General features: G+C 39.2%; 1 protein-coding gene across 1 annotated transcript; it reads left to right on the top strand.

Moving 5' to 3' along the window:
• Positions 1–1,950: 1,950 nt before the first annotated feature.
• On the top strand, positions 1,951–14,769 carry LOC133741118 (uncharacterized). The gene is made up of 21 exons (XM_062169065.1): positions 1,951–2,281; positions 2,360–2,444; positions 2,964–3,003; positions 3,099–3,347; positions 3,556–3,655; positions 3,734–3,808; positions 4,214–4,312; positions 5,021–5,137; positions 5,267–5,382; positions 5,599–5,698; positions 6,676–7,034; positions 7,482–7,812; positions 8,620–8,834; positions 9,396–9,614; positions 10,329–10,515; positions 11,261–11,502; positions 12,068–12,160; positions 12,274–12,375; positions 12,735–13,092; positions 13,419–13,556; positions 13,631–14,769. Exons 1-21 carry the CDS (start codon positions 2,150–2,152, stop codon positions 14,471–14,473), a joined length of 4,200 nt encoding a protein of 1,399 aa, XP_062025049.1. The 5' UTR covers positions 1,951–2,149; the 3' UTR covers positions 14,474–14,769.
• Positions 14,770–15,565: the final 796 nt, after the last annotated feature.

Here is a 15,565-nt window from a genome sequence, read left to right as displayed (position 1 = left end):
AATTGAACTAAGAGAGCAAGATGGAGATAAAAGAAACTTAATTTACTCAGACCCATCAATGAAATCAGCACCACCATCTTCTTGATCAACTGGGTCTTGTTCTTGCCTCACCATTTGCTGCTGTGATCTCAGCAAGTGATTGAGGCCATCAACAACCAGAAAGAAGCTCTAGTACAGGTCTTGATCGGCCACTGGAACATCATTGAGCACAGGGACGTCACCTATCTTGATCGAATTGATAATAAACCTTCTTCAAAAGTCGACAGCAGCTTCTGGACCACGTGCTACCTGAAAATCACTGAGTAATCGGAGTTGTTCCTTGAGTAGTCTTTGACGGCAATGAAAACCATCAGCGCCGTATTTTGGTTGAACCCAAACATTTGGGCATCAAGAAACGCGTCCATGATCTAACAACCTTCAGACCTAAGCAGATCTGCAACTGACCCGAAAGACCGGTGTGGCTGACCCGAAACTCTAGCAATCGGAGCCGGCGCCGAAGCTTCATCAGCCTCCAAGAAAGACAAGTTAAAGAACCGATCGATGGTGTATATCATCATCGACCCATTGTCCAAAGAGAAATTCGGGTCGACCCGAACATCATTGATTGACAAATAGCCTGTTGAAGCAGGAGATGAAGTCAAAATCAGTGTGTAATTTGGGAAAATAGTTCGGATTTGTGAAGAAGACATGTCTAAACTGAGAGAGAGGAGAGTGGAGAAGAAGAGAAAGACCTTGGAGAGGTCCGGCGAGGCCGTGGTCTGGTGTTGGTTGCGGTGGTGTTGGCGAGGAGAGAAGGAGAGTGAGAGGAGAGAGAGAAGAAGAAAGAAAGAAAAAAAATAAAGAAACAAAGAAAAAAGAAAGAAATAAAGAAAGAAAGAAAAAAAAAACTTTTGAGGGTAAATCGGTCTTTTTGTCGTCATTAAGTGACTCACGTGCGTGGCACGTGCAAAATTTAACGGTTCCGTGACGGAATTTGGTCGTAGGTACGATATTGATACGAAAAAATGAGTCCAGGTATCATATTGATAACTTTGTAAGTTCAGGTATCATTTTGACAGTCCTTACAGTGTCCGGACACTGTTGGTGCATTTTTCCCATTAAACTAATACATCTGCCTAAAATCGCAATTGGTGTACATCAATACCAGTCACCGTACTGAGCCTGCCACACATGTATCCTCAAATAAATCAAGGTGTAATTAAAAACACATAAAATGTAAAGCCGAGCCGAAGCCCACAAAGCCCACCAGAACAAGTGACTCCTTATTGTAAACAACTCTAACTAACCAATGCAGCAAAACCCTAGCTCGCTTGGCCTGGTCCTAATAGATATCCCTAACTTCACAACAATTGAGCGAATGTAGAGGCCTAATAGAAACTATTTACATAGAAATAATAAAAATCTATTCTTTCTTCACAGTATCCGATTTGCTCTTCATGTTGGCTTCAGAAATTTAGAAATTGAAGGTGATGTCTTAAATGTTATTAGTGCTTTGCAAGTTGAAAGTGATGATCTAAGTTCGGAGGGTCATATTTTAGACAAAGTCTTTAATTAAGTTTTTTCATGTTTGTAGTTGGCACTTTGTGAGACGTGATGGTAATAAAGTTGTCCATCGTCTTACAAAAAAAAAACCTTGAAGTTAAGCATTTTCTTTGTTTAGAGTCGGGGTCTATGTGGCTCGGTGGCTCCATCGATTTGTTAATATAGACTTTTAATCTGAAGTCTAAAGTGAGCAAGGATATTTCTATCCCTTTCTTGTTGAAGAGTGGTAGTCATTCCTTTGCACCTTACTCACTGTAATATTTCATTATGAATGAAGTTATCTTTCACTCAAAAAAAAAAAAAAAAAAAAATTCATCCATGCCCAGTTTCGTACATTCCCAAATTAATTCAGTTTACTGTAAGAAAAGGTGAGTCTGGTGCGGCTAGTCAAATAGATTAACGGCGCGGTAAATTAAGTTGGTGCTGCAAAGAGAAAAGAAAGAAAGTCCCAGCCTCCCCGATCTCGTCATAATAAGCAGAGAGAAGAACTGGGCATTTGAAATCCGGTAACAACTCTCCATCTCTATTCTCTCCCTCCTCCGTTTAGGGCATAATGCGTTGCTGATCTGAGTCCATTGAGCAATCGTTCTCCGATCCATTCCGATCAATGTTGCGGTTAAGAGCTTTCCGGCCGACGAACGACAAGATCGTCAAGATTCAGTTGCATCCAACGCATCCATGGCTCGTCACCGCCGATGCCTCCGATCACGTCTCCGTTTGGAATTGGGAACATCGCCAGGTGCACAATCTCGCCCCTTTCGCTTTTCTATCCTCCTCTTCTTTTTGTTCCTTTATTCAACTCTGGTTGGCTTCTCAGGTGATTTACGAGCTCAAAGCTGGCGGCGTCGATCACCGGCGTTTGGTCGGAGCCAAGTTGGAGAAGCTCGCCGAGGGTGAAACAGGTACTGAATCAGTTAATTCAATTCCGAGTATTCAATTTCGGCGACTGCTTCTCATTTTCTAATACCTAATTATGGAAATTTAGCTCAGGGAGTAGTAGTACCTAAAAGCTTTATGAAGAATCGTTAAGAATTTCTCTTTTGTTTCATTTCTGCAAGATTACATACATGATTTCGTTACGATTCAGCTCAGAACTTCTGTACTATAATCAGCTTGGCCAGTTGTGTTTCCGTGGTTTCTAGTTTGAAAATTTCTGATAGACATATTTCATAACAGAACTTTGATGTAATTGAGACGATACACATGCCACAATATTTTGCTTGAAAATCAATGCTCAGTTTTACGAGTAGCTTTGAATGCTGCGCCATCTTTGACAATGTTTTGCTTCAGTGTGGCTCAGTAGGATTTCTAAACTTGCATCAGTAAACCAAAGAACTTCATAACATGTAATTATTTCTTATTAGTAATTTACTGGTACTAATATTATTTTCTTAATTGTGTTGTTTGGATGTGGTTGATAGACTCCAAGGGGAAACCCACTGAAGCCATTCGTGGAGGGAGGTAATATACTGCTGCACTTGCATTGTTCTGTTTGTTTTCTTTTTATTGAAACCTCAACACGCACTGAGGCCTGAGGGCATATGGTGTCACAAAAGTGTTAAGCAGGTAAACTTCTATGATGATGACGTGCGCTTTTGGCAACTTTGGCGTAACCGTTCTGCAGCTGCTGAGGCTCCATCGGCTGTCAATAATGTAGCATCACCATTTAATTCTCCCGCTCCAACAACCAAAGGAAGACACTTTCTTGTCATCTGTTGTGAAAACAAAGCCATATTTTTGGACTTGGTGACAATGCGTGGCCGTGATGTACCAAAGCAGGAACTTGACAACAAATCACTTCTCTGGCAAGTTCACATTCTTTTTCTCCTTATTTTTTTTCATGTTGTTATTCACCAAAAGAAGTAGCTTCCATAATTCCTTGAAATTGAATCTGGTGTGATTATGACATAATCTGCAAGCCATAACTTATGTACCTTTTGTTTTGTTTTTCTCTTCTTGGAAATAACATTTTTGGTGCTATCCATTTCTTTCTTTCTCCTCTGGTTCTTGTAGTATGGAATTTCTCTCTAGATCTGCTGTTGGTGATGTTCCTCTTGTTGCTTTTGGTGGATCAGATGGTGTTATTAGAGTACTTTCAATGATGACATGGAAGGTTTGCACTTTTCTAAATTTTCCATCATTGTTCGCTATGAAAAATCATTGCTTTGTCTGATATGCTTGTTTCATTCAGCTTGTAAGAAGATACACCGGAGGTCATAAAGGATCCATAGCTTGTTTGATGACATTTGTGTCCTCTTCTGGTGAGGTATGTTCTTAACTTATAATAAGGGAAATCAAGTTACCTTCTTTTCTGTGTTTATGTCAGCTTTGTTTTCAAACATTTTTATCATCTTTCAATTCTTGTCTGATTCTGAATGTTTCTGTTGAGTTTCATGTATGATATTGATTGACCTCTGAAGAAGGTTCACACAATGTTCACTGTTTCTTCATTCTTAAGATTCATTTTGATACCGAGTTCATGGAAGTGGTTCTTCACTCAATCATCTGTGATGAGAAAAAATTGAAATGGGGAAATTCAGGTTCTAGGAATATGCAGATATGAATGTTCATGTGTTAGAGATATAAGTACTGTATATATATACGCCTAATGTTTTTTAGTGCCTGTGTTGCCTTTTACATTCTCTTTGTGCTAATTGAAATTTGATTGCAGGCTCTTTTGGTCTCGGGGGGTAATGATGGTTTGCTTGTAGTTTGGAGTGCAGATCATGCTCAAGATTCAAGAGAACTCGTACCCAAGCTCAGTATAAAGGCAACTATCTTCTTATTCTCTTGTACCAAGCCTTGTAGATGTTGTAATTTTATTAAAATATATTTAAGGACAATGTGACCACATGTTCGGCCTGCATTTTCTGATATAGATCTAAAACATCCAATATTGTGATTTTGCACACCTTATCTTGTCCATCAGAGGAAATATTTGACTTTGGGATATTGGGTTTTGATGATTTTGTTTAGTTTAGTTTATTGAATTAAACCGTTAGTTTCTCTTTGGGCATCTTTGTTGGACCATTTTTAAAATAATACTTCTAGTTTGTTCCTTCTTGATGGAAGGGGGAGTTTTGAATCGATAATTAGTTTTTATAGTCTGGAGTTAAGCTGGATTTGATGGACTTCTTATCCATATTACTGATGTTTTCCACCCTTCTATAATAAAGTATCATTTAGAATACTGTAAGTTTGTGGCTGAGGATATTATGCTGGATCTGATGGACTTTGCGTCCACAGTACTTATGTTTTTGACCTTTTTTTAATGAAGTAAGCGAATCGTTCTTCTAGTAAATGTATGGATTGACATGTTCTTTCCTTTTTCAAGTCATTCCTTTGTGTGCACATGAATGGTAGGAGCTTTATACATCCACATTTTGTCTGTTGTATAAGTGCTGTACGAATTGTCTTTCATTGACCTGCAGAACTAACAGAGATGGTATATCATACAATTCTTTCCTGATACTTTTAGGCACATGATGGTGGGGTTGTCGCTGTTGAACTTTCTAGAGTGATCGGAGCAGCTCCTCAGCTTATCTCAATTGGTGCAGATAAGACATTAGCTATATGGGACACAATTTCTTTTAAGGTACTCAATATTTAAGACTATATCTGAGAAGTATTTTTCTTAACCAGAAATCTGTTGGAGCTTATAATTTTCCTATAACTGATGTCTTTTTTCCTTTTTTTCCTGCTTTTCTCTTTATTTATGTCTCAGGAGCTGCGGCGCATTAAACCTGTTCCAAAAATGGCTTGCCATAGTGTGGCATCCTGGTGCCACCCTCGTGCTCCAAACCTTGATATACTGACTTGCGTTAAAGATTCCAATATATGGTATGGACAAAATTTGTTTCTAGTGCTATGCCTTCAAATTTTCCATCCATTCATCATTCCTTTTAGTTCTCAAGTGTGCCTTTTTCTTTAATGAGAATCTGTGTTACTGACCAAGAAAAGTTAGGTATAGCTTGCTTATGAGAACTGTGATAAAATAATGTTTTCTTTGGTTCTTTGTGATGGATATCAACAAAAATTGTTTGGAAATATTCTCAGGGCCATCGAACACCCAACTTACTCTGCTCTGACAAGGCCGTTGTGTGAACTTTCTTCTCTGATCCCTCCACATGTGATCGCTCCCAATAAGAAAATTAGGGTAAGAGTCTCTTTTATAAAAGTTATCAGGAGTTTATGTTTTTCTATATACAAAACCTTGAAGCTTTACATCCAGGCTGTCATCTATTTAAAAAGTAAAATCTCAACCAATTGTTTGATGACCTGTTGACTTTCCCAATGTTAAAAAATATGATGGTGTCGTTATTATGGTGAATTTTTTTACGGACCATTTTGCAGAGGTTGTCCTTTTATCTTTACTCATTTTCTGTACTAAATATGACATTTCTATTGTTGCCTAAGAACTTTTGGGCATGGAGGGAACAATTGTCCAGAGTTCTTAACTTTCTTGTTGGGTAAACAGAACTGTTTTCATCAAATCAGAATCCTGTAATACGACACCTTAGACTTAGAGACAAAAATAAATGCAGACTCTTGACTCCTAAACCATCTTTATAAGACAGTTTGGGTCTGTTATAGTTGAATTTAGAAATTGATATTATTTCCTGCAACTATACATATTGCCTGTGTTCAAATGACCAGATTTTTTGTTGTTAATCATTCTAGAGGGTAATGCTTCTCTTTTCTGCATTTTCTTTTGGAAAATCCAGGAAGCCCACAGTTTTTTTTTTTCTTTCCTTGATCCATGCTTTTTCAACCTGCATGTACGATCAATTTGTCGAGGTGGAAGTCATGTTTTAATGCATTATTGTTTTATTTAATAACTTCATAGGGAATCTAAAAGAAACACAAAATTTTGTTGCGTGTGAGACCTGCTTCAAAATAGAAATGGTCAATTGTAAAATGAGAACATAGAAAGCTGGAATTCCAAAGAGAAATAAGCCACTTGCCTTGTACCTAAAGAACATCATTCAGTTCTGATATAAGTACTAAGCCATTCCTACATTCTTTCCCTTTTTCAGCAGTTACGTTCATAACTTGTCAAATATATTTGTAATGTTCCAACAAATGTTGTCAAGTTTCTATAATAGCCAATTTCACTTATCGGCTGTATTGCAGGTTTACTGTATGGTTGCACATCCTTTACAGCCTCACCTGGTTGCTACTGGATCCAATGTCGGTATCATTATCAGTGAATTTGACCCCAGATCTCTTCCAGCTGTAGCTCCCCTACTAACACCATCAGGAAGTCGAGAGCATTCTGCTGTGTATGTTATTGAAAGGGAACTGAAGCTGTTAAACTTTCAGTTATCCCAGACAGCAAATCCAACTCTTGGAAATAATGCTTCTTTGTCGGAGACCGGAAGGCTTAGGGGAGATTCACTTGAAGCATTACATGTCAAACAGATTAAGAAGCACATTAGTACGCCTGTTCCACATGATTCATATTCAATTCTTTCTGTAAGCAGTTCGGGAAAGTAAGTTGCATCAGGCGCTATAGTTGTTTTATTTTAGCTACCTACATTTCATGTGCTGCACTGGTCACCTTGTTCAATTGATAGCACTATTAAGTTCAGTTAGCAATTCATGGCCTGTTTATTGAACATTCATAGCAGCAACAAAAAATGCATCTTGTTTACGATGCCTGTGGTTAATCATTCATCTATATGTGTTTTGAATTTCTGATATGATACATGCCAGGTGAAAGGAAATGTTACATAATGAAGTGTGAGAACATATGCTCTTTTAGAAATAAATGGGTGTAGAGTGAGCCCATGTTTAAAATAAATGAAACACTGCCACCTCATTTGGTGACTATTGGCATGTCTCGGCTGAAATTTATTATGGTGTTAGTCCAACATGTTGTGGTTTGGAGCTTCAGTTCTAACTTGGTAATAAATATTTCTACATATGTTTTATTGCAGGTATCTTGCGATTGTTTGGCCAGATATCCCTTACTTCTCTATTTACAAAGTTAGTGACTGGTCCATCGTTGATTCAGGCAGTGCAAGGCTTTTGGCTTGGGATACATGCCGTGATAGATTTGCCATACTGGAATCGTCATTGCCTCCTCGAATTCCTGTAGTTCCAAAAGGCAGTTCGTCGAGAAAAGCAAGAGAAGCAGCTGCAGCTGCAGCACAAGCTGCTGCTGCAGCTGCATCAGCTGCTTCTGCAGCCAATGTACAAGTTCGTATCTTGCTGGATGATGGCACCTCAAATATTTTAATGAGATCCATAGGTGGTCGCAGTGAACCGGTATGTATTATGTTCTGCCTGGTTTGTTGTTAAGAGTAGTTTAGTTCTAGCATGCGAATGTCTAATTAGATATAGAGGTTGATATTTTAATATTTTTTGGCAAAGTGCTTCTGGGTTTCAATACAGAAGTGGCTCCTGGTTTTTACAATGATGGCAATTAGACAAACCTTGCTTTCAGGTTAAGATACCTGTTGAATGTTATCACCCTCTTTGGTTCCTTTGTTTTTGTCTTCCCTCAATATTTATGCACACACACTTGTACTATGACACATGTCCCATATCTATGACTTGTGTATGTCCCTATACACATGAACATTTAAATGAAGCATGCTTCTTTTCTAGTAGGATGTGAATGCGATATGGTGCAGACCTGTTAATTTTACTTACATCAAGCTTCTTTCAGATTAAACAAGGGTGGATAAAACATGTTTCCCTTCTGTTTCATCTTATATTCAACTCCATAAAAAACATTAAAAAAAGAAGAAGAAAAACTGAGAAACGACTGTCTGACGGAAGTTGGCCAACAATCCCTGATTCCTCTTAAGCATACCACATGGTAAATAATGTCCTAGATTAACCCAATCAATATATAGCAAGCATGGGCCTTGCTGTCGTACAGAAATGAACTAGCCAAAATGAGAACCCTAGGACTGGAAATGTTAATCTGCAGCACAAACTCTGTTAACTAGTTGGATATATTATGTGCCTGAACCCAATTAGTGCAAATGCATCAATGATGGACTCATCCATCAAAATCTTGGTGTATAACATTTAGTAATTCCTATAACTCAAAATTATATTTTCCAGGTCATTGGCTTGCACGGAGGGGCACTTCTTGGTGTTGCATATCGAACATCTCGGAGAATTAGCCCAGTTGCTGCAACCGCTATTTCAACAATTCAATCTATGCCCCTGTCTGGATTTGGAAGTGCTGGTGTTTCTTCTTTTTCCACTTTTGACGATGGGTTTTCTTCTCACAAGTCTCCAGCTGAGGCTACACCCCAAAACTTTCAGCTATATAGGTAAGGATTTTTGTTATGTTACTTTTTCTGCCAGTACTATACAGGTGAAGATATGAATTTGCATGTTATTTGTTTCATTTCAATGAACTAGGAAATATTGTAGTCCTGTTGCATTTCTTCACCCCTTTATAGTTTATAGCTTCTAAATTGTGTTTTAGATAATTTGACTCTGTTAAAAACAAAAATAATGTTAGTCGAGCTTTTGCCAACTTCATCGATTTACCCTCGGTGTGTTCAGTACTCATACTCGGATAGGATGCTTGAACTTTGCTTCCAATAAGTTGTTGCCAAAATTGAGAAGCTACAGACTTCTAAATATTTTTGGCTACTCCAAACTTGTTCACATCCAGATATTTTCAATGTGGATTGCTAAAGCGTACTTTGTGATGTATTTGCATACATGTTTATTTTATTTTATTTATTTATTTATTTTTAATAATAATAATAATATTATTATTATTATTATTATTTTTTTTTTTTTTTTTTTTTTTTTTGATGACTATATGGCTATAAGATCTTGATAAGATTTTCCATTAATATTAAGTGGTTCTAACTATGCAGTTGGGAAACTTTTCAACCTGTTGGTGGTCTACTTCCTCAGCCAGAATGGACAGCATGGGATCAAACGGTTGAGTATTGCGCTTTTGCATATCAGAAATACATCGTCATATCTTCTTTGCGCCCACAATATAGATACTTGGGCGATGTTGCAATTCCTTATGCTACTGGTGCTGTATGGCATCGGCGACAGTTGTTTGTTGTTACCCCAACCACCATCGAGTAAGATACACTATTTTTCCCACAATTTCTATCTTTACATTAATGACAGCTTCTAGATTTATGTGATTTTATTGGTGGGTAAAGCATTGTTAGCTTTATAGTATTTTAAGTCAATTACCCAATTTAGAAGAGCTAGATTTATAGTACCTTAGACTTGTACATATGATGTTACATATGGGTTGCTACAATGTCAGAATTCTCAAAACTGAAGTCTTTGGTTCTGGTTCCGGTTCTTCATCTATAAAAGATCTCTTAGGCAGGCTACTTCCCGTATTCTTTCTTGACCCCTCCTCTTCCCGGACTTTCGGATCACATTGTACTTTGCATAACTCCCTTTACAACGGATACCGTTGTACATAACTGAAAACTATTGAAAAAGAAAAGTTTAATCATTTCAAGCATCATCGTCCTTGGAGAAGACACAAACTCTGGTTTAAGTTATAACTGTAATGAATGTCAAGAAATTGGGAGCCAACTTGCAAGCAACAGTACCATTTATCTGGAACTATGTACATAGAAGACTCATACTGGTTGGTAACACCGGTGTTAAAAAAGTTATTGTTACTTTCAATTCCATCTGGCTTTTCATGCATACACTGGATTCATTTGTTTCAGCAACAATGCAGAATATGAATTGTAAACTGAATTGATAATATGCCTGTTAAAAATATCCTAACATATAAGCCTGCCTCTTTGGTATGCTGCTTTTTGCAGATGTGTTTTTGTGGATGCTGGAGTTGCAGTGATTGATATCGAAACGAAAAAGAGGAAAGAGGAGATGATGCTGAAGGAGGTACAAGCAAAGGCCCTTGCTGAGCATGGTGATTTGGCACTAATTGCGGTTGATGGTCCTCAATCTGCTACCCAGGAAAGGATAGCATTGAGGCCCCCAATGCTACAGGTAAAAAGAGTTCCCCAAATGTATGACTTAGTGCTGACCTTTCATTTGCCATGATAAGTGATGGCATAAATACCATTGGGTATGCATAACCCTCTACCACCCTCTCTTCTCCCTCTGTTCCATCCTGTAGGGAGGGGAAGGGTGAGGTTGATCGTGACTGGCAGGTGTCCAGCTGGGTTTTTGTGTATCCATAATTGGCATAGAAATTAATCAAGTTTTCCTTCAGTTTCTTTGGAGTTGCTGCCTTTTTTGGCATAAGCATCAGATGTTTATAACAAACTCTTTTGGAAAACTTCTTCATTAGATATTTTTATTATTAATTTTTTATTTTTTTATTTTTTTTATCTGATTGAACAAATACTGGTATACACTAAAATTGGATTAACATGGTAGAATTCTGTTTCTGGATTCTGAGAATTGGATTACTCAAATTGCACACCGAACTATTAAGAAAATTCCAGTAAAACGTTTTCTTTATTGGTTACGAAAGATTGTCTCTATTAGAACCTGTAAGTTCTGTTGTTCCATCTTTCGAACTTTTAATCCAAGTAGTTGTCTTCATCTTAATATGCAGCTTGAAAACCTTTGATTTCAAGTCCTTTTTAACTACCTATCATGAACAACTTTATAGAACTATAGTAGCTGGAAAATTTATCGAAGTTGCAGCCAAATGCTATATATTAAATTTGTATCACTGTTTTGATTGAAATGTTCGGAATTCTCTTAATTTTTTGTCCTGTTTTAGGTGGTGCGATTAGCCTCATTTCAGCATGCTCCATCTGTGCCCCCATTCTTAACCTTGTCAAAGCAATCTAGAGTTGATGGGGATGATTCTGGGATTGCAGAAGAAAGAAAGGTTAACGAGGTGGCTGTTGGTGGTGGAGGGGTCTCAGTTGCAGTTACTCGTTTTCCATTAGAGCAGAAACGACCTGTAGGACCTCTGGTTGTGGTGGGTGTCAAAGATGGTGTTCTTTGGCTAATTGATAGGTAATGGACCCCCTTTTCCTTCAAGGATCAGCTGCTAATACTTGTATGTTGTTAATATTCATGCCCATAAAACATATCATATCTAGTCTTTCAACAAGTACATGAATGTTAACACAAGCAATTTCCTTTCTCTTGTTCCATTATTTATCATATACAATATTTAGTATGAACAAAAAAGGACTCCATGAATAGTAATGTTTGATGTTGCTTCATAGATTTGTGAGTTTTATCATAAAGTTTTATGAGTTTTTATTTGGATCCGAAAGAAGTTACGGACAGGAAACTTTAAAAGAAAGTATCCTTTGATTCACTGATATCTTTAAAACAACTTGGTCAGTTGGCTTGCCTGGTTTTCTATCCTCATTCCTCATTCCTCATTCCTCGGTGCTCTAGAGCAGTAATTTGCACTTTCTTTTTTTTTGTTTTGACCGGCTACCGAGTACACTGTGGTCTGAGTCTGATTATTAGTGGATATAACGGAGTTACTTTCATTAGTCATTGTAGCTGAAATTTTGATTGGAGAAGAAATTTATGATTGAATAACTGCTTGAAATCATTCTGGCAGATACATGAGTGCTCATGCCTTATCCCTCAGCCACCCCGGTATCCGCTGTCGGTGCCTTGCTGCTTATGGAGATGCTGTTAGTGCTGTGAAATGGTATCAGTCACTCTCTACAGTTTTAAATGAGAATTTTTTTTTTTTCCTGGCCTAATGTTGTATATGAGATGTAGCATTGATTATCTGACGCTACAAGTTATTCTTTTATGCAGGGCAAGTAGGCTTGGCAGAGAACATCATGATGATTTAGCCCAGTTTCTGCTAGGGATGGGTTATGCTACTGAGGCACTTCATTTGCCTGGAATCTCTAAGAGGTATACCATGAATTAATTCAGGCGCTTTGCATATTTGATGTCACAGACTCAGTGTAGATGTGTAGTTCTCTGTTTTGCATATTCATAAATTTCCATTTTGATGGGCTTCTTCTCTTTTGTTTCCAGTATAAAATATGTATTACCCTATTGGTGGAATAACTGTGTAATAACCTGACCATATGTAGATACCTGCATACCAGTTTATAAGGTTGATTCAATGATTGATGGGTCTGGCAGACTGAAACATTATTTTTGTGTTGAATCCTTTTCTGAATTATATGATAGAAAAGGCTTTTAAGCATCAAACAGCTTACATTTCATTTCATTTTGAAACTTACAATGCTATCCTCGTTTTGTAGGTTGGAGTTTGATTTGGCCATGCAGAGCAGTGATTTGAAAAGAGCTCTCCAGTGCCTTCTCACAATGAGCAACAGCAGGGACTTGGGGCAAGATAATTCAGGATTTGATTTGAAGGACATTCTTACTATAACAACTAAGAAAGAGAATATATTGGAAGCTGTCCAAGGAATAGTGAAATTTACAAAGGAGTTTTTGGATCTTATTGATGCCGCAGATGCTACTGGACAGGCTGAAATTGCTCGGGAGGCTCTGAAGAGGTTGGCTGCTGCGGCTTCTGTGAAAGGAGCTTTACAGGGTCATGAATTAAGAGGACAAGCTCTTCGGTTAGCCAATCATGGAGAGTTGACACGGCTTAGTGTATGCTATCTATATCTGGACATGCTTATTTTGCTTTCTGGTGCCTCCAATTATTTTAATTTGCACGTAATAGTAATAACAGACAAAACCACACCTAAAAATTAATACATACCATATTGTTGTCCATATTCATAATTTAAACTGTGATTTCTGAAAAATAAAAACTATGCTTTCCCAGTATTCTAGTTCCTGACACCTCTGTTTTCCTTTGCGGAATATCAATGGTCTACTTTTGTCTTAGCTGTGTTCCAGATTACTCTTACTGATAGGATTTCTTTTCTCCATTTCCATATCATACTTTCTAAAATCAGTGACATGCAATGCAGAATTTGGTAAACAATTTAATATCCATTGGTGCTGGACGGGAAGCAGCATTCGCAGCTGCAGTTTTGGGAGACAATGCCCTCATGGAGAAGGCATGGCAGGATACTGGAATGCTTGCTGAGGCTGTGCTTCATGCCCATGTATGACATTTTACATATGCTTGTACATATTACTCTTGAGTCATTGCTGTGAGCTGACCTCATGGATATTGCAGGCTCATGGGAGACCAACATTGAAGAACTTGGTTCAGGCATGGAATAAAATGCTGCAAAAGGAGGTTGAGCACACCCCATTAGAAAAAACGGATGCTGCTGCAGCATTTTTGGCTTCTCTGGAGGAACCCAAGCTTACAAGTCTAGCAGATGCTGCCAAGAAACCACCGATTGAAATTCTTCCTCCAGGGATGCCATCTCTTACAGTTGCTATGGCTGTTCAAAAGAAACCGCCTCCAGGGGCCCAGAATTCACAGCAGCAACCGGGCAAGCCACTGCTGTTAGAAGCAGCCCCTGCTACCACACCAGCCCCTTCAAGTGTGCCACAACAATCTGAATCAGGTGAACCAACTTCAGACAATAATCCCCCTGTTTCATCAACAGACAGTAATCCAGCTCCAGTTGCTTCTGGAGAAAGTGTCCCGGAAAATTCTAAGAATGATGTGGCACCATCAGACACTCCATCAGATGCGCCACCTCAAACCTCACAATCTGATGCCGCATCCCAAGGCCCACAACCTGATGCAACCCCATCTGAAGCGCCACAACCTGATGTCCCATCCCAAGCGCCGCAACCTGATGCCCCATCCCAAGCACCGCAACCTGATACCCCATCCCAGGCACCGCAACCAGAAGCCCCATCCCAGGCGCCGCTACCAGAAGCCCCATCCCAAACGCCGCAACCAGAGGCCTCATCCCAGGCGCTGCAACCAGAGGCCTCATCTCAAGTGCCACAACCACAGGTCCCAATCCAGACACCACCATTACAAACCCAACCCCAGGTGCCAGCGATTCAGGAAACCAAACAAGCAAGATTGCCAATAAGTGATGATTGGCTTAATTAATAGAAACCTGCTGTAGCTCAGGTGACTGGCAGATATTTGTGATTTTTTCCAGAAGCTCCATGGCATTTGTCGTATAAAGGAACCACAGTGGTCTCACTATTCAGTTTGGTGGCAAAGTGAGATACCATTTTGAAGTAGCAGTAGGTTTGTGTATAATTTTTGTTCATGTAAGCTTTGGCATGTGTTTGTATTATCCAGTGTACTATCGATTCGTTAGCATCTTCTCTCCTTTTGATGTTGATAACAGATAAATGAGTTGATGAGGGTGTAAACAGGCATTGCATTTGGCGGCTTTATCCTTGTTCCAAAATATTTTTATTTTTATTTTTATTTTTTTTGGTTGAAATTTCAATAGCAATCAAGACAAAGTGAAAAGTGAAGAATCATAGAAAGATCGATATTAATTATAATTGAAAGAGATGAGAGCTCTTCTCTTCTCTCTCTACTGGCGGCGGCAAACCCTAGTTCTAGGGTTTTGCTTGTCGAGATCTGTGGCCTCTGATGTTTCCTCTCGTGATGCCTGTTTGTCGTCCTCCTTGAGGTCGTATGTATCCTATGCTCAACCATTGGGTTGTGGCATCCGTTTCTTGTTGGACTATCGCTCTAAACTATACGGCGGTGCTCGTGGGGAGTCTGCTCGGGATTCTCGCCGGAGGAGGTGCTTCTCCAAATCGAGTTTGTGGGTGAAAATCCGTCTGTGGGATCCTGGATCTGGTTCATCTATTTCGCGGGGATGGAGAAGTGGGTGCGATAGGGACCTGGTAGGCCTGCTGGTGGCAGTAGGTGATGGTGGAGGTCGGGAAGACATCCGACCGCAAGGGCTGAAGAACTCCAGTTGGTATAGGGGTCCGATCCGAGTTGCAAGGTTGCTTGGGGATGGTGGTCTTCGGAGCGCCGTTTCCTTCCGGCGCACCTATGCTTCCTCTAGTGGCGACCGTTCTTTGCCCTTGTGCTCTGGTGTACTGGCAGCAGTGGTCGGGTGGTGCCGTCGAAGGGTTAGGGAATCCGATCGGAGTGGTCTAGGGGCCCATAGTATCTCTCTGTGGGCTTGGGCCTGTATGTTGGGCTTTGCAGGGTGTGTGTGGGCTTTCT

This window comes from Rosa rugosa, chromosome 3 (genome assembly GCF_958449725.1).
Source record: "Rosa rugosa chromosome 3, drRosRugo1.1, whole genome shotgun sequence".
Lineage (NCBI taxonomy): Eukaryota > Viridiplantae > Streptophyta > Magnoliopsida > Rosales > Rosaceae > Rosa > Rosa rugosa.
The sequence above is the reverse complement of the archived record's forward strand: the minus strand, read 5'-3'. Positions and strand labels throughout refer to the sequence as shown.

Coding starts and splice junctions, on each gene's coding strand:
- LOC133741118 (XM_062169065.1), top strand. CDS start 2,150: ATGTTGCGGTTAAGAGCTTTCCGGCCGACGAACGACAAGATCGTCAAG. Junction 3,348..3,555: donor GACAACAAATCACTTCTCTG/GCAAGTTCACAT, acceptor TGGTTCTTGTAG/TATGGAATTTCTCTCTAGAT. Junction 9,615..10,328: donor GTTACCCCAACCACCATCGA/GTAAGATACACT, acceptor TGCTTTTTGCAG/ATGTGTTTTTGTGGATGCTG.